Here is a 20,105-nt window from a genome sequence, read left to right on the forward strand (position 1 = left end):
TTCTAAATGGTAAGCAATCAACCTGATACTTGTTGCTGTGGGAGAACAGCGAGCAGAGGCTAAATGCCTCATTGCAGGCATGAGCAGGAAATTCAATGAGTGAGCACTTGGGGATGCTCTTGCATAGGTACGGGTAAGGTAGCACAGCGGTTATGTTACTGGACTAGTAATCCAAAAGCCGAGACTAATAATCTGAAGTTATGAGTTCAAATCCCGCCACGGCAGCTGGGGAATTTAAATTCAATTAATTAAATAAAAAATCTGGAATGAAAATACTACTATCAGTAATGGTGGCCATGAAACTACCGGATTGTTGTAAAAACCCATCTGGTTCACTAATGCCCTTTAGGGAAGGAAACCTGCCGTCCTTACCTGGTCTGGCATACATGAAATGGCCGAGCAAGCCACTCAGATGTAAAATCGCGCTACGAAAAGTCATAATAAGAATAAAACCAGACGGACGACACGACAACGGCAAACCAAGCCCAGTCAACCCTTCAAAGTCCTCCTCACTAACATCTGGGGACTTGTGCCAAAATTAGGAGAGCTGTTCCACAGACTAGTCAAGCACAGCCTGACATAGCCATACTCACAGAATCATACCTTTCAGCCAGTGTCCCAGACTCTTCCATCACCATCCCTGGGTATGTCCTGTCCCACCGGCAGGACAGACCCATCAGAGGTGGTGGTACAGTGATATACAGTCAGGAGGGACTGGCCCTGGGAGTCCTCAAGATTGACTCTGGACCTCATGGGCAAGGAAACCTCCTACTGTCCTCCCTCAGCTGATGAATCTGTCCTCCTCCATGTTGAGCACCACTTGGAGGAAGCACTGAGGGTGGCAAGGGTACAGAATGTACTCTGGGCGGGGGACTTCAATGTCCATCACCAAGAGTGGCTCGGTAGCACCACAACTGCCCGAGCTGGCTGAGTCCTGAAGGACATCGCTGCCAGACTGGGCCTGCTGCAGGTAGGGAACACGAGGGAAAAACTTACTTGACCTCGTCCTCACCAATCTACCTGTTGCAAATGCATCTGTCCATGACAGTATTGGTAGGAGTAACCACCGCACAGTCCTCGTGGAGACGAAGTCCCGTCTTCGCACTGAGGACACCATCCAACGTGTTGTGTGGCACTACCACCTTGCAAAATGGGATAGATTCAGAACAGATCTAGCAGCTCAAAACCGGGCTTCCATGAAGCACTGTGGGCCATCAGCAGAATTATATTCCAGCACATTCTGTAACCTCATGTCCCGGTATATTCCTCACTCGACCATTACCAACAAACCAGGGGATGAGAGTAGAAGAGCGTGCCAGGAGCAGCACCAGGCGTACCTAAAAATGAGGTGCCAACCTGGTGAAGTTACAACTCAGGACCACATGCATGCTAAACAGCGGAAGCAACATGCTATAGACACAGCTAAGCGATTCCACAACCAACGGATCAGATCAAAGCTCTGCAGTCCTGCCACATCCAGTCGTGAATGGTGATGGACAATTAAACAACTAACTGGAGGAGGAGGCGCTGTAAACATCCCCATCCTCAATGATGGCGGAGTCCAGCACGTGAGTGCAAAAGACAAGGCTGAAGCTTTTGCAACCATCTTCAGCCATAAGTGCCGAGTGGATGATCCATCTCGGCCTCCGCCCGATATCCCCACCATCACAGAAGCCAGTCTTCAGCCAATTCCATTCACTCCACGTGATAGCAAGAAACGGCCGAGTGCACTGGATACAGCAAAGGCTATGGGCCCCGACAACATCCCGGCTGTAGTGCTGAAGAATTGTGTTCCAGAACTAGCTGCGCCTCTAGCCAAGCTGTTCCAGTACAGCTACAACACTGGCATCTACCCAACAATGTGGAAAATTGCCCAGGTATGTCCTGTCCACAAAAAGCAGGACAAATCCAATCCGGCCAATTACCTCCCCATCAGTCTACTCTTAATCATCAGCAAAGTGATGGAAGGTGTCGTCGACAGTGCTATCAAGCGGCACTTACTCACCAATAACCTGCTCACCGTTGCTCAGTTTGGGTTCCGCCAGGACCGCTCGGCTCCAGACCTCATTACAGCTTTGGTCCAAACATGGACAAAAGAGCTGAATTCCAGAGGTGAGGTGAGAGTGACTGCCCTTGATATTAAGGCAGCATTTGACAGAGTGTGGCACCAGGGAGCCTGAGTAAAATTGAAGTCAATGGGAATCAGGGGGAAAACTCTCCAGTGGCTGGAGTCATACCTAGCACAAAGGGAGATGGTAGTGGTTATTGGAGGCCAATCATCTCAGCCCCAGGGCATTGCTGCAGGAGTTCCTCAGGGCAGTGTCCTAGGCCCAACCATCTTCAGCTGCTTCATCAATGACCTTCCCTCCATCACAAGGTCAGAAATGGGGATGTTCGCTGATGATTGCACAGTGTTCAGTTCCATTCGCAACCCCTCAAATAATGAAGCAGTCCGAGCCCGCATGCAGCAAGACCTGGACAACATCCAGGCTTGGGCTCCTAAGTGGCAAGTAATATTCGCGCCAGATAAGTGCCAGGCAATGACCATCTCCAACAAGAGAGAGTCTAACCACCTCCCCTTGATATTCAACGGCATTACCATCGCCGAATCCCCCACCATTAACATCCTGGGGGTCACCATTGACCAGAAACTTAACTGGACCAGCCATATAAATACTGTGGCTATGAGAGCAGGTCAGAGGCTGGGTATTCTGCGGCGAGTGACTCACCTCCTGACTCCCCAAAGCCTTTCCACCAAGTCAGAAGTGTGATGGAATACTCTCCACTTGCTTGGATGAGTGCAGCTCCAACAACACTCAAGAAGCTCGACACCATCCAGGACAAAGCAGCCCGCTTGATTGGCACCCCATCCACCACCCTGAACATTCACTCCCTTCACCACCGGCGCACAGTGGCTGCAGTGTGTACCATCCACAGGATGCACTGCAGCAACTCGCCAAGGCTTCTTCGACAGCACCTCCCAAATCCGCGACCTCTACCACCTAGAAGAACAAGAGCAGCGGGAACACCACCACCTGCACATTCCCCTCCAAGTCACATACCATCCCGACTTGGAAATATATCGCCGTTCCTTCATCGTCGCTGGGTCAAAATCCTGGAACTCCCTCCCAAACAGCACTGTGGGAGAACCGTCATCACACGGACTGCAGCGGTTCAAGAAGGCGGCTCACCACCACCTTCTCAAGGGCAATAAATGCTGGCCTCGCCAGCGACGCCCACATCCCATGAACGAATAGAAAAAAAGGTAAAAGGAGCCAGTTTCAAACTGGCATTCTCACAAGCCTCAAAGTGGTCCTCTTAGCCTTGGAAGTACATAGAAGCAGAAATTCAGGGAAGGGGAAATAAATGTAAAAGAAATAAATATAAACTAATCACTAATTATAACTTGACACCTTTTTTCAACATAACCTATGTACAAGATGCAACTATAAGCGATACTTATTTTTGCAGTCTTGTTTACTTTCCATGTGTAAAGCAGTCTATAAAATATACAGATACAATTAATAAATCTAAACATGCCAATGGAATTTTTTTTTCAGGAAGCATTTTGAGTAATTTGTGGGGAGAAAATAACAGCATCATATGGGAGCTGTTACAGGTCAGCAATCAGATTAACACTGGAAACCATATTAAAGCATCACCTACAGGAAAATCAAACAGGTAAATCTAACAGCTGTGGACATTTATACATTGGAATTCCCATAAGAAATGTTTGCATAGCAGTTTTCAACACAGCAGATGACCCACACAAGAGCTGTACCATATTATAGATGTACCACGGTGGTCTGACTATTTTAGGATGCACATTATTTATTGTTCTTGATTTGGCAACAGCACCATTAAAAACTATTGAAAATCTAGCAGTTAAAATTGCCAGATATCACAGTAATCTTATATTGCACTTTAAAGTGATACTAACTAATTGATGCAAAAGCAACCAGTATCTGCACCAATATTAAAATATGCACCAAGTTATTCTAACTTCGCAGTTACCAATATTCAATATCAGTGTTCATCAACTGCTTGGAAAGGTTACAATTTTGAGACCTAAATTTACAATTAAACGGCTCCTGTCCATCCATCTGTACAACAGTGTCTCTATAACTAAGTTATATAACAATTGGGATTCTCAATTATATTTTAAAAATTACTGAATATGTATCTCAGTGCAACTAATGGAAAATTAAACATTTGATTTTTTGGTGGTCCTTAGTTATTAATATTTCAATAAAACTGTAAATTTAATTCTCTAAAATAGTGAATATTGTTATTAGTGATTAAAACAGCCTTGATGGAAGCATTGGCAGCCTACATGGTGGACAGTTTTGATTTTGGCATTTAACAGGATAATAGTGGAGTCAAACTAAGGAATATGGAACCACAGTTCTATGCAATGAAACAGCATAAAATAAGAAATGCACCTCCTGAATGAGGCACAGCCAGGTGTATATGGACATAAGATGGATAGAAGGACAGTAACCCAGCTATTTCACTACTGGAATAGAATCTTGAGTTTCTTGAAAAAAGACACCATTTCCTGAATATTTTTTCCAAAATATAAATAAGAATAACTCTATTTATAATTAATTTTAGTTTACATTACCTTTCTGTGCATTTACCTAAAAATGCTAATCAGATTTCCTGCTACAATTAATTTTTAGACTTTCTACTCAGACTCAACAAATTTATTATAGTGGCAAAGAAGTAATGAAAGTGAAAGCAAGAGACATTTTTTTGTCCATGAGCAACACAAGAGACCACAGAATCATAGAATTTACAGCACAGAATGAAGTCGTTCAGTCACCGTGCCTGTCTCAGTGTTAGCTCTTCAACTGGTGCTGTTTATTGCCCTGCTCATTCTCTATATCCTTTTATATTCTTCCTTGTCAAATGTTTATCCAATTCACTTTTAAATTAACTATATACACAATATTGTTTTTCTTCCACCATATAAGAGTTCCAGCAGCTGAAAGTCATGTGCAGCAATGTTAGCGAGAGCACTAACCTCTTCTGTGATATCATTACTGCAGATTACATGGATAATTTAGAAGCTTTATAGATTATATTTGCATAACTGCTCACTTGAAAAAAATTCTCATGCATACAATTAGTTTGAATGTCTACATTTTAAAAATGTTCCTTCAACATAGGGAATGTCATAATTGATGTTTGTTTGGTAACTGGTTACATCCTATTCATCTTCATAAAAGCCAATATTTACACCGCAGGACAATACTAAAACTTAGAGTTAGGAACATAGGAACAGGAGTAAGCCATTTGGCCCCTCAAGCTTGTTCCTGCCATTCAATTAGATCATGGGTTGATCTGTATCTTAACTCCACCAACCCGCCTTGGTTCCGTAACCCTTAACGCCCTTGCCGAACAAAAATCTATCAATCTCAGTTTTTAAATTTTCAATTGACCTAGCTTCAACGGCTTTTTGGGAGAGAGAGTTCCAGACTTAGTTAATAATCTAACAGTAAGGGAACATTTATCTAGCAGTAATCATATATGATCGAATTCAATGTTAGGTTTGAAAAGGAGAAACAGTTGCCAAGATTCTAGATTTTTGTACTGCTAACTTTAATGGGGTGAGACAAAGACTGATGACAGCAAACTGGTCAAAATTGTTAAACTACAGATGAACAGTGGGAGGTGTTCAAAAAAGAATTTAACTTAATACAGGACCAGTATATACCCCTAAGGAGCAAGAGCGCTTCTTACCAAATAAAACGGTCAACAAAAGAGGTGAGAGATAACATAAAACTCAAGGAAAGGGCATACAAAAGTGCAAAGAATAGTGTAGATCCAGGGGACTGGGCGAGACATAAAGAACAGAAAAGACAAATAAGATTGTAAGAGCTGCAAAAAGGGAATACGAAAAGAAACTTGTGAAGGATATCACGATTATCACAAAATGTTTTTACAATTATATTAGAAGAGAAAAGGTATGGGGCCCTTTAAAAACAGATGCGGGTAATATTGCAAATGAAAATAAGGAAATAGCAGACTTGTTGAACAATCACTTTGTGTCAGTCTTCTCAGTAGAAGAGGAGGATAGTATACCTGACATTCCAGGGAAACTAATAATGAAAATCAAGGACTGGAACTCACTAAAGTTAACGTAAACAAAAAAAAAACAGTATTAGAAAAAATAATGGCACTGAAGACTGACAAATCCCCAGGACCTGATGGTTTCCACCCCAGGGAGGAAGTAGGTGAGGAAATTGCAGATGCTTCAGCCAAAATCTTCTAAAGCTCTCTCGATTCAGAAATTGTCCCTTTAGATTGGAAAATGGCTAATTTAACTCCATTATTTAAGAAAGGTGAGAGAGAAACCAGGAAATTATAGACATGTTAGTCTAACATCTGTGGTGGGGAAGTTATTGGAATCTATAACTGAGGAAAGGGTGACTGGGCACTTAGAGAAATTTGAGCTGATTAGAGAGAGCCAACTTGGATTTGTCATGGGAGGTCATAATTGATGACAAACCTAATTGATTTTTTTGAGGAAGTAACTAAATTAGTAGACAGGGGAATGTCCAAGAGAGTTGGGATAATGGGCACATACTCGAAATGGAAGGAAGTGACAAGTGGTGTCCCACAAGGGTCTGTGTTGGGGCCTCAACTATTCATAATATTTATTAATGACTTTGATAATACAATAGAGAGCCATATATCCAAGTTTGCCGATGAGGCAAGATTGGTGGCATAGTAAGTAGCGTAGACGGAAGCATAAAATTACAAAGAGACATTGATGGATTAAAACTGTGGTAGATGAATTTCAACGCAGGTAAGTGCGAGGTCATCCATCTTGGACCAAAAAAGGATAGATCCGAGTATTTTTTAAATGGTAAAAAGCTAGGGACAGTGGAGGTCCATAGAGATTTAGGGGTCCATGTACACAGATCACTAATATGTAGTAGCCAGGTACAAAAAATAATCAAAAAGGCTAACGGAATGTTAGCCTTTATAACGAGAGGGCTAGAATATAAAGGAAAGGAATTTTTACTAAAGCTATACGAAGCCCTGGTTAGGCTGCATCTGGAGAACTGTGTACAGTTCTGGGCACTGCACCTTAGAAAGGATATATTGGCCTTGGAAGGAGTGCAGCACAGATTCACTAGAATGTTACCAGGGCTTCAAGGTTTAGATTATGAGGACAGATTACATGTACTAGGCTTGCATTTCCTGGAATATATAAGGTTAAGGGGCGCTTTGATTGAGGTTTTCAGGATTTTGAAAGGAATTAATAGGATAGATAGAGAAAAACTTATTCTGCTGGTGGGGGAGTCTAGGACAAGGGGACATAACCTTAAAATCAGAGGTAGGCCATTCAGAAGCTCAGTTAGGAAACACTTCTTCACACAAAGGGTGGTAGAAGTGTGGAACTCTCTCTCACAAAAGCAGTAGATGCTAGCTCAATTAATAATTTTAAATTTGAGTTCAGTAGATTTTTGCTAACCAAGGGTATTAAGATGTGGGGCCAAGGCAGGTGAATGGCGGTAGATCAGCCATGATCTCACTGAAAGGAGGAAAAGGCTCGAGGGGCTGAATGGCCTACTCCTGTTCCTATGTTCCTATTTCCACTTCCCTTTGTGTGAAGGAGTGCTTTCTGACATCAACCCTGAACGGCCTAGCTCTAATTTTAAAGTTATGCCCCATTGTTCTGGATTCCCCCACGGGAGGAAATAGTTTCTCTCTATCTACCTTGTCAACTCCTTTGATCATCTTAAACACCTCAATTAGATCACTCCTTAATCTTCTATATTCAAGGGATCTATTAATCTCTCATTTATCTTGAGCAAGAACATACAATGGTTCAGGTAACAAAATCATTGTCTGTGACATTGTCATTTCAGCAACACAGGTGAGAGGTCCGTTAATTCCAGTTTTGGTAAAAAAAAATTGGCGTTATTTATTCACAATTAAAATCCTCTTCCAAATGTTCTGAATCATGTTATTGTTCTTCAGAAAATCAGCTTCGAGCACTGCAATTATTTTGATAGTCGGAGCACCTCAGTATTTTGTCTTCCTTCATTGTGTTCTGGGAAGGGTGACTTGAGGTTAGTTTGAACTCTATTTCTGTGCTGTACATTTTCCACACATCCAAATCATGAATAAAAGATACTGATTTCTGTGGGTCATAATTCTGTGGAAAGTTGACAGCACAATTATAGAGTATGAAATACATCATCTTCTGACCAAAATGTCTTTGAGTATATTAGGTGGCAGAATATGGTGTAGCCACAGACAATGATAATAAGCCAGATAAATTTGCCTGTTTGCCAAATGCACAGAAAACTTGAAGAAACTGTATTAGGGTACCTATGGTCAACTGAACTAGGAAGTCACGTGTGCCACATAGCTTAATACAGCAATCCTCATTCAATAAATATTGGCTAACACTCCAATTGAACTTTGTATACATGAGATGGAATTCCAGGCAACAAAAAAATCTAGCAGAGTTCCAAAAATTAAGAGTAGTGTATGAAGCTCCACTGTTGGCATTCTGTGCAGGAAGATGCAATTGCACTCTTTAGATGGTGAAAATGTAACACGACAAGCTAGATTTCTCTTTTAATATAGTTCATAGTTCAAAACATCAGACAAAGCGACAAATTTTCGAAAAAGGATGTGGAAACCGATGCAACTCATTTCAAACCTGGAAAGATACTGAACCATGAAGAGTTAAGTTCCTTTTATATCAGTCTGAAAGATTATAAAATTTTGCAGCTATTGACAATTATTTTAACAATGACGTACAATTTTACGTTTGATAATACTCAGTGGTATTTTTGCATGCAGTGGGGTTGCAGACAGTTCCTTATGGATAGTTGATAAATACAGTCGTCGCTTGATATTTCCCGAATCAGTAATCCTGAAAAGAATAAAATAAAAAGATTCTTGTCAATCTTATAAATCTCTCTGAAGAAAACCACATATATTCCTATCATTTATATGCAGGTCATACAGAACATAGATAGGAAAATGGAATTTAAAAATAACCCTTTTAAAAGATAAGTAATGAGTTTTCATTCCCATATTCAAACTTGGTGGCCACGGGCCTAGGTATAATGGAACCACTTTACATGCTAATTCATCTCCGTGCTTGATACAGAATTTTACTAGTCCAGCAACTTAGGAAGAAATTCAATTTGTGTACAGAATGTACATAAAGCTTTGATAAACCTGCTTGTTCTTGCACTTCAATTTTGTGTCATCTCAAATAAAAAACATTATGTAGTTTCATTCTCAAAAGTGTACCTGACATTTCATATAGGATCTGTCATGCTCAAAGTCTGGCACAAAACATTTTCTGTCAGCTTCAGTTCCTAGACACGCATTTCCAAATCTGAATTACAATGCTCAATTTTACTGCTCACCACATAGGCCACTGCTCTCTGCTACAGAGCGTGCACATGCACCTACCTTTAATATATTTAGACTAAAACCCATGATCACTTGGAATAGAATTGTCTCTATTGGATAACTGCATTCAGTCTTATATAAGAAAACTTCTGCATCCCCATTTCCTAGGTGCTGTACAGTGGAATTGACAAATAATCAGTTGTCTCACATTTTTACTAAGAGAATGATATTTCATTGTTTACTACTTTGTATTTATGGCCTGAGCTTTCATAGCCAAACAGGGTTTCAGGAAAATACAAAAAGTATGAATATTTTATCCAGTCACTAAGTAACCTCTCCTTTTCAGATCCTACAAATCAAAATTATGAATTCCATTTGCACAAGAAACAAAACTAAACATAAACACAGGTAGCACAAAACCAACAATATTTAACTATCATTTAACTTAGATTTGTTGATTGGGTTTTCCAGAGTGATTAGAGTGGAATCACATTAAGCCACTAAAATTGTTGTGATATTTAAGTTAATGTTAAAAAGTGTGTTGTTGCCAAATCTTTTGTAACAATGTGAACAGTTATAAACAATCATGCTTAATTTTGGAAATACTTCAGTGTTATTTTCATTACACTTGTTTAACAGGGAATGCTGATGACATCACTGGAGTAACTTGCTGGAAGTTGATATGAAGTGAGGGAGCACGGAGTAGCAGCTATCGACGGAGTCTGGTTTTGACAGAGTCTATAATTGGGAATTTGGTGAGTGAGGGGATTCGGTGCAGTAAGGGGTGAGGTCCATTTGTTTAGACAGCAGAGAGGAGCGTACCGAGAGCGGAGAGGAGCGTACCAAGAGCGGGTCACAGCAACAACTAAACAAAACTGCAGTGTGACATCACAGGTAAGGCAGGTAGGTGGTTGGTGGTAAGTATCTCTTCTGCTTTCTTCTTTCTTAGGACTGTGTGCTCAGTAACTTATAGCATAAACCTAAATTTTTTTTTTTAAAACTAAATTTAATAAATTAAACAAGGCCAGTACTTGGTTCAACCTAAAAATAATTTGATTGGCATTGTAGCAACCAAGTAAATAAATAAAATAGTTCTGACAGGGTAGGAGATGTGTTGCAGCTGCAATATGTGGGAGCTACTGGACTGTTTTGTCCAGGGCGACTACATCTGCGGTAAGTGTCTGCAGCTCGAGGAACTTTGGCTCCGAGTTGAGTAACTGGAGTCCGAGCTGCAGACATTGCGAGGCATCAGGGAGGGAGAAAGTTACCTGGACACTTTGATCCAGGAGGCAGTCACGCCCCTTAGACTAAATACTGTAGAATTGGCATGTGGTCAGGGACAGGAGGGTATGATTGCGAGTGAGGCAGATACGGGGATCCAGGAGGTGGCATTGCAGGAGCCTCAGCCTCTGCACTTGTCCAATAGATACGAGGTTCTTGCAGCCCTTGTGGACGAGTGCAGGGACTGCAGGGAGGATGAGCAAACTGGCCATGGCACGTGGTTCAGGGGGCCATTCAAGTGGGGGGGTGAGTAAAAAGGAATGTGGTTGTAGTTAAAGGGATAGATACTGTCCTCTGCAGCCAAGAGCGAGAGTCCCGAAGGCTGTGTTGCCTACCCGGTGCCAGGGCTGGAGAGAAACTTGGAGTGGAAGGGGAGGATCCAGTTGTCGTGGTCCACGTTGGTACCAACGACATAGGTAGGTCTAAGAAAGAGGTTCTGCAGAGGGAGTTTGAGCAGCTAGGGACTAAATTAAAAAGGAGAACCACAAAGGTGATAATCTCCGGATTATTACCTGAGCCACGAGCAAATTGGCACAGGGTAAATCAGATCAGAGAGATGAATGCGTGGCTCAAAGATTGGTGTGGGAGAAGTGGGTTTTGATTCATGGGGCACTGGCACCAGTACTGGGGAAAGGGGGAGCTGTTCCGTTGGGATGGGCTTCACCTGAACCATGCTGGGACCAGTGTTCTGGCAAACCGAATAACAAGGGCAGTCGAGAAGGCTTTAAACTCAATTGGGGGGAGGGGGGAGGGCTCAGGTGGGACAAAGTTTAGATTGATAAAGAGAAAAGACAAGGAAGTAGTACAAGAAAGTGATGGGGGTAATGATAAACAGAGTGTGTCAGGAAGGGACGGAGCGTACAAACATAAGAGTGCACGAGCAAATGGGGCCGGGGTAGGAAAGAATGGTAAAAAGACAAAATTAAAGGTTCTTTATCTGAATGCACGCAGCATTCGTAATAAGATAGATGAATTGACGGCACAAATAGAAAGAAATGGGTATGATCTCGTGGTCATTACAGAGACATGGTTGCAAGGTGACCAAGGTTGGGTGCTAAATATTCAGCGTTATTTAACATTTCGGAAGGATAAGAAAAAAGGTAAAGGTGGTGGGGTAGCTCTGTTAATAAAGGATGAAATTGGTATAGTAGTGAGAAATGATCTTGGCTCAGAAGATCAAGATGTCGAATCAATTTGGGTGGAGGTAAGAAATAGCAAAGAAAAGAAATCACTGGTGGGAGTAGTATATAGGCCCCCTAACAGTAGCTACACTGTAGGGCAAAATATTAATCATGAAATAAGGGGGGCATTGTAAAAAAGGTGATGCAATAATCATGGACGATTTTAACTTTCACATGGATTGGACAAATCAAATTGGCAAAAATAGCCCTGAGGAGGAGTTCATTGAGTGTATTAGGGACTGTTTCTTAGACCAATACGTTGGGGAACCAACCAAGGAACAGGCCATTTTGGATCTGGTAATGGGTAACGAAACAGGATTAATTAATGATCTCAAAGTAAAGGATCCCTTGGGAAGCAGTGATCATAACATGATAAACTGGATGTGAAATTCTGAGAGTGAGGATCTTGGGTCTGAAACTACTGTATGAAACTTAAATAAGGGCAATTATAAAGGAATGAGGGCGGAATTGGCTAATGTGGACTGGGTAAACAGATTAGATGGTATGATGGTGGATAAGCAGTGGCAAACATTTAAAAAGATATTTTATGACTCGCAACAAAAATATATCCCTGTGAGGAGGAAAGACTCCACAAAAAGGGTGAACCAACCATGGCTAACTAAGGAAGTAAAGGATGGTATCAGGTTAAAAGAAAATGCATACAACATGGAAAAGATTACTGGTAAGCCCGAAGATTGGGAAAACTTTAAAAACCAGCAAAGGATGACTAAAAGAATAATAAAGAGGGAGAAAATAAATTATGAGAGTAAACTAGCAAGAAATATAAAAACTGACAGTAAAAGCTTCTACAAGTATATAAAAAGGAAGAGGGTAGCTAAAGTAAACAATGGTCCCTTAGAGGATGAGACTGGGGAAATAATAATGGAAAACAAGGAAATGGCAGAGGAATTGAACAGATATTTTGTATCTGTCTTCACAGTAGAAGACACTAATAATATACCAATAATAGTAGAAAATCAAGGAGCAAAGGGGAGGGAGGAACTAAAAGCAATCACAATCACAAGAGAAAAAGTAATGGGTAAACTAATGGGTCTAAAGGTCCCCTGGACCTGATGGCTTGCATCGAGGGTCTTAAAGGAAGTGGCTACAGAGATAGTGGATGCATTGGTTGTAATCTTCCAGAATTCACTAGATTCTGGAAAGGTCCCAGCAGATTGGAAAACTGCAAACGTAACACCCCTCTTCAAGAAAGGAATGAGACAGAAAGCAGGTAACTATAGATCAGTTAGCCTAACATCTATCATTGGGAAAATGCTAAAATCCATTATTGAGGAAGCAGTAGCAGGACATTTGGAGACTCATAATACAATCAAGGAGAGTCAACATGGTTTTATGAAGGGGAAATCATGTCTGACAAATTTATTAGAGTTCTTTGAAGAAGTAATGGGCAGGGTGGATAAAGGGGAACCAATGGATGCAGTATATTTGGATTTCCAAAAGGCATTCGAGAAGGTGCCACATAAAAGATTACTGCACAAGATAAGAGCTCATGGTGTTGGGGGTAATATACTGGCATGGATAGAGGATTGGCTAACTAACAGAAAACAGAGAGTCGGGATAAAAGGGTCATTTTCAAAACGGCAATCTGTAACTAGTGGGGTGCCGCAGGGATCAGTGCTGGGGCCTCAACTATTTACGATATATATCAATGACTTGGATGAAGGAACAGAATGTCTTGTGGCCAAATTTGCTGATGATACAAAGACAGGTGGAAAAGGAAGTTGCGATGAGGACACAAAGTGCCCGCAAAGGGATATTGACAGCTTAAGCAAATGGGCAAAAATTTGGCAGATGGAATATAATGTGGGAAAATGTGAAGTCATCCACTTTGGGAGGAAAAATTAAAAAGCAAAATATTATTTGAATGAAGAAATACTACTAAATGCTGCGGTACAGAGGGATCTGGGTGTCCTTGTACATGAAACACAAAAAGTCAACCTACAGGTGCAGCAGGTAATCCGGAAGGCAAACGGAATATTGGCCTTTATGTCTAGGGGGATGGAGTGTAAAAGCAGGGAAGTCATGCTACAACTGTACAGGGTGCTGGTGAGACCACACCTGGAGTACTGCGTTCAGTTCTGGTACCCTTATTTAAGGAAGGACACACTTGCATTGGAGGCAGTTCAGAGAAGGTTCACTGGGTTGATTCCGGGTATGGAAGGGTTGTCTTATGAGGAAAGATTGAACAGGTTGGGTCTATACTCATTGGAGTTTAGAAGAATGAGAGGAGATCTTATTGAAACATACAAGATTCTGAGGGGACTCGATAGGGTAGATGCTGAGAGGATGTTACCCCTCATGGGGAATCTAAAACTAGGGAGCATAGTCTCAGAATAAGGGGTCGCCCGTTTAAGACGGAAATGAGGAAGAATTTCTTCTCCCGGAGGGTCATGAATCTTTGGAATTCTTTCCCCAAAAAGCTGTAGAGGCTGAGTCATTGAATACATTCAAGGCTGAGTTAGTCAAATTTTTGATCAGCAAGGGAGTCAAAGGATATAGGGAAAAGTCGGGAAAGTGGAGTTGAGGTAAAAATCAGATCAGCCATGATCTCATTGAATGGCGGAGCAGGCCCAAGGGGCCGAATGGCCTACTCCTGCTCCTATCTCTTATGGCCTCTTATGTCTGATAGTGTAAGGGAGTTGAATAAATATTCAAAGCAATGAGCAGAAAAAAGATACTGAGAATCAGATATCATGTTGTTGAGCATCAGTCTAAGAAAATGTAGAGAAGATAGCAGTATTGATCAAGATATATAGTACCAAAAAGAATATAGATTTTCAGTACAATCCTTGACGAGGTCTTATATTCAAGTTGCTTCAGTGGTTTTGAGAGTGGGAAGCCCTTTCTCAAACATATTTTCTCTCCCTCCCTTTTCTTGGATTTTACCAGACCAAAGCATCAGCTCAGACGGAAAGCGAAGGCAGGGAACCTGCTTTATGGACTCAAAGATCGCTACACATGACTACGCCATAATAGAGAAGTTTCAGCATTTCTAAACAAAATGTTTTTTTTTCACAAACTTGATACTATAATTATAATATTTCAAATAGTACACTTAAAATATAACTTGGTGTATCGGTTGTGTGTTCCATTGCAAAATGCTATGTAAACATTCCCATGGAGAGTCTGGTTAATAAGTCCATAGGTGGTTGTTACGCTTTACCTGTGGTGTCCTTGTGTTGCCAGTAGGTGCCAGTAAGTTAATCTGCCCACTGACCTGTGGCATCAAGTCGCAGGCCTCCCATCACTGGTGGAGCTGTGTAGCACCAGTAGCGATGCTGCTGAATCTTCCCTGCTGCCATCAACAACACGCCACTCCACCCCCCCCAAGCAACTCTTCCTGGCTGCTCCCTGGTCTGCAGACTCCTTCTTGTCATCTAACAGCCTTTTGTACCTCCCCTACCTATTCTGCACTGCCCAACCCATTCTCAGCAGCTCACCAGTCTACAGTTTTCTCCCACAGCCGACATTGGGTGTCCTCCCTTCCGGCAGCCTTTGGGTCTTTCCCTACGTATTCTATGCTGCTCCCCAAGCTATCCTCGGCAGCTCAGTTACCCAACATCCTTCTGTGCCCTAGGCCAATTTTAGAGTTATTTGCTGTGTGCCTTCATCCACCACTCACGAGCCCACAACCTATTGCCCACGTGCTGCACTTCAGCCCCTCATCCATGACCCTGCCAGGTCAAGACTATCAAATTCTGCACTTTCCTCCATGCCACCGTGCAACCTCTGAGGCCTAGGCTTCAGCACAACTACACCCCTACAGGTTCACCCTCCTCGGGAAACTAGCAATTCTTTGTCACAGTGCTATAATTGGTTTCCCATCTTAGGCCTTTCAATTACCATGTCAGGCTTGTGGGGGAGTAAAGATGATGGGTGTAAGCAGGGCATATTAGAAGCTGACCGAAACATGTTACGGAGTGAAGAGGTTGGGAATGTTGGAGGGGGCAGGGGTCAGAAGGGAATTTTGGGGGTAAGGTAGATATTGGGGTGGTTGAGGGCACGTAAGGAAGCAAAGTGTTACAGGGGATATTAGGGGGCCAAATGGTGATGTTCGGGAAAAAGGTTTGTTAAGGGGCTGACTAGATACAGGGGGATGTCAGTGGGGCAAGGCAGCAAAGGTGGATGCTAAGCAATGCAAACAGGAATATTAGGGGCCAAAGCACAGCAGTGAAAGTGAATTGAGGCCATACAAGAACAACAGGGAGGGGTTGATACAGGGGTCAAGGGGGGTTGGAGGATAGAGGCAGCAATAGATGTGGTAATGAACATGGAACTAGGGAAGCATACATTGAACAAAAGGGTTGAGACTGCACCCTTTTCACCTTGATTTTCAATGTCACACTGCGCCCTGACCAGATTCCTCCCCTTACCTGCAACCCAAAACTTACTGAATCTCTCATCAGATCCCTTCCTATACCGACAACCTGAAAACTAGGCTGCAGCTCTTCCCAGATCTCTCCCCACACCCTGCTGCCTGCCATTTACAGCCCAAAAGTCACTGCAAAGTAGACTTGCAATCTGCCTGGATCCCTTCTCTGACTGGTCCATACCCTGGCTAGATGTCTTCTCTGGTTGGTACCCCAAGCCCACCACCTAAAAATGTGGCCTTCGTCATTCACAGTTCCATTCTCTACTCGATCAGTGTCCTGCTCCTGCAACCTGTGGCCAAAGGAGGACCACACAGAATCAAATGCATTTCAGTGCAGTAAGCTTTCAAAGATCTCACTGTCTCCTATAGTCTCAAGGAATGGGATGCAGGAATATAAGGATCAATTGTTCACCCATGTGGCTGATAGTTATTTTGCAAGTCAAAACAAGAGTAACCAAGAGTACAAGCTAGTGGCAGGTCCTGAAAGCAAGAAGTCATCCTGCAGAGTTTCTCATCAGCATACTAATTTTATGTTTCTTTGGAGCATCTACATACCAGTGCCTTTGAAATGACCTATGGTGTACCAGACTGTACTATAGAACCAGTGGAGATTGCAGCACAAAAGGAGGCGATTCAGCCAATCAGATGTGTGCTAGCTTTCTGCTAGAGCAATCCAAAACTAATCCCTGCCCTGCTTTCTCCACATAGCCATGAATCTTCGTCTGCTTCAAATGTTTATCTACTTCTCCCTTAAAAGATGCAATAATTCTGCTTCAACAATTCCCTGTGATTAGGCATTCCATGCTCTTAACAACTCTGTGTAAAAAAAAATTGTCTTCACTTCTCTCCTAACTTAGTGACAATTTTAAATTGATGTCCCAACCAAGGAATAGTGTTTCCCCATTTACCATTCAAAACCCTTCATAATTTTAAAAACCTCTGTTAAAATTGCTCTTACCCTTCTCTGCTCCAATGTAAGTACTCCAATATCTCAAGTCCCTCCTCACAAGTATAGTTTCATATCGCTAATATCATCCTGGTGAATCTAAGCTGTATGGTCTTTGTGGCTTCATGTCCTTTTTACAACTGAGCATCCAAAACTGCACACATGACTCTTATCTGTTATTTAACCATGGTGTTGTATTCGTATATCTATCCCTAATTTATAAAACCTAAAGAGCCATTGGTCTTTTTGTGCCTTTATCTACCTAAATTTACACTTTCAAGGAATTATGCATTTAAACCCGAGGGTAAATTTTAACTCCAGGCATGGAAGTGAGAATCCCTACGTGGTCAGTTTTCGGTAAAATATTAAAATGCCTACGTGGCAAAGAAGCAGAATGCAAAATGGATAGAAAGGGTTAATTAGTTAGTAACTGAGATTGGTACAGGTGGCCTGGCCTCCTGCTGGGCCATATGTTTGCGTAGTCAGCAAGTTTGCATGGTCTTAGCAATGCAGAGTCTTTGATGTGATTCAAGGACTGGTCTGAATGTCTCCATGTTTATGGCAGATCAATATAGGTAACGAGCTTAGCCAAAGTTGAAAGACATTCCAGGTTGGGAGATAAGGAACAGAAGGAACAGGGAAGAACATTCCAAGTTGGAAGGTGAGGAAGTATCCCCTTTGATGTCTAACAGCAACATGGTCAGCACATGGACGATCTATGATTGGCCGGAAATAATGTAACCTCGCATGGCAACCTATGCCCGGCTTATGATTGGTGTTGACCCTCGTTAAGTATGTTCCAACCCTATTGATTTGTATAAAAACGTGTGGATTTCTGTATGTTTTTGTTCTTGCTCTGCCAGCATAGAGGGACTCTATCAGGAGTCCAAATCAATGCTGCAGACTAAGAACCCTGCTATTAAAGTTGTGCTGAACTTTAAAATGTATTCGACTTCAGTTTTTACTGAACCAGACTGAGGGGAAAGAATCCGGATCGTCAGAAGCGGCGAGCAGCGGGTGGAATGCCCACCCGAACCTGCCTGAGCGAGATCTGGTCCACTTTAAGGGCTCAGCCTCATTATTGCGCCACTGGCGAGCTGCACACCCCAAAGAGGCATCTCACTGGCTCCAGGCCAGCACAGTATTGGGAGGCTTTAGGTGTGGGGCAGGGAGAATTGAACACCAAGGGGAGGGGGGGGGGAGCCGCGGGGGTGTGGTAGCAGCCCACATTACTCTTGTGGTGCCCAAAGGAGCACTCCTCCCAGCCCCACAAAAATAATCATGAACATGATTTTGGGACATTTTCCTCTTTACTGCCCAGGTGTCCCTCAATATTGCATCAAGATCCTATGTGTGTCATAGGACCTTGATTTGCACACAGTCATGAGGCTCCCACCTAATTCACACAGAACTGCCCAGTGGAAGGCCCCAATATGGTGGCAGAGTGGTAACAGGGTGTTAAGTGATGCACAGGATTTTTAACTCCGCTACCTTCTTGTTCTTGCCAGGCAGGCCAAGTTAAAATTGGGCCTTAGAGATCTCTGTTTCTCCACACCCTTCCACACTCCAAGCTTTTCTCTTTAATTTTTGCTCCCATTACTTGTTTTTCCTCCCACGATGCCTTGCATCACACTTCTCTGCACTAAATTGCATCTGCCACCAGTCTGCTAATCTGTCAATGTCCTCCTGAAGTCTTCGATAGTCCTCCTTGCTGTTTGCTCATTTGTATTTTTTGCCACCTGTGGAACCAACCATCGGTAACTCACATTTAAAGTGATCCCTGTACCAAGATACCACAATATATACATTTCATTAAAAATGTGACCAAAACTCCCTATTCATCACAGATTGCTTTTCACCCCCACATGGTGTGCTAGCTTTACCCTTGTCTCATGTTTCAGGTACTTCAGATTGCTCCTGCAATCCTTTGGATCTCTCTTGATAATTGAGATTTATTTATATTTTGAGGAATTTTTGCCTAGGTAGCTGGCTTTTTCATTTTCATAAACTGTTTTTCTAATATCTCCCTAAAATGTGGCTTATACTTCAGTAGTATTTTGCAACCATTTCCTTTCATTACCACCAGTGGAAATAACTGACTATCTACGGTCAAGTGGCTTATTTCCTGTTCAACTAATCTCTACATCCAATGTTCTATTAGTTGGCTTAACAGATCCCTTAACGCCAACAGCAAATCACAAGTTAGTGCTCTGGAGGTAACCAAATAGGTAATACCCTGCATTATTACCTACCTCATAGGAAATCACACCAAAAATCATTTATTTAAAAGAATATATTAAAATTTACAGTATCTTAAAACCAAAATAACTCCTCTCCCACGTTCCAGCCCAAGATAGACTTACTTTATGCATGCCAGTGATCATTTTAAAACTGTTTAAGAATATTGTATTGCAAAATTTCAAACAGGGCAGAAAGCAAGTAGTAAGCTCCAGTTATTTAGATAAGTATTGTTAGGTGGGTGGCGGGGCGGTGGATCTTCAGCATTATGAATTCAATGAAGTACAACTGCACGGGCACGGCACGTTGAAAACCCCAGTGGTAAGACGCAAGTTCATTCCTGCATGCTAATCCGTTCCCATATATCAATGTATTACTGTTAACCAGAGGCTTGGTGTCTCCTTGAAGGTAACAGAAGAAAAGTAACCCCCAGGGATGGGCAGAGGAGGAATTTTAAAAAAAATCAATACAGAATATTTGTAACAATCATTAAACCTGACTGGACCTTTTTCAAAAATCAGTTACAAAAGTCAGCTTACTAACCATATATTTCAGTGCATATTTGAACACCTTAACTGTCACATGAAGGTATGTCGGTGTACAACGGTCGCATTGATAGACACAATTATAAAAAGCAATCCAAGAAAAATAAAAATTTAAAAGGTGCTGTGAC

General features: G+C 42.1%; 1 protein-coding gene across 2 annotated transcripts in view; it reads right to left on the reverse strand.

Moving 5' to 3' along the window:
* Window positions 1–20,105, reverse strand: part of cfap20dc (CFAP20 domain containing) — a 365,860-nt gene that overhangs the window by 191,665 nt on the left and 154,090 nt on the right. For both annotated transcript variants that reach the window (XM_067998825.1, XM_067998824.1), the window contains one exon: window positions 8,788–8,902. In XM_067998825.1, the coding sequence (XP_067854926.1) occupies window positions 8,788–8,902 (115 nt within the window). The remainder of the gene's footprint in view (window positions 1–8,787; window positions 8,903–20,105) is intronic.

The sequence above is a fragment of the Heptranchias perlo genome, chromosome 17, assembly GCF_035084215.1.
Source record: "Heptranchias perlo isolate sHepPer1 chromosome 17, sHepPer1.hap1, whole genome shotgun sequence".
NCBI lineage: Eukaryota > Metazoa > Chordata > Chondrichthyes > Hexanchiformes > Hexanchidae > Heptranchias > Heptranchias perlo.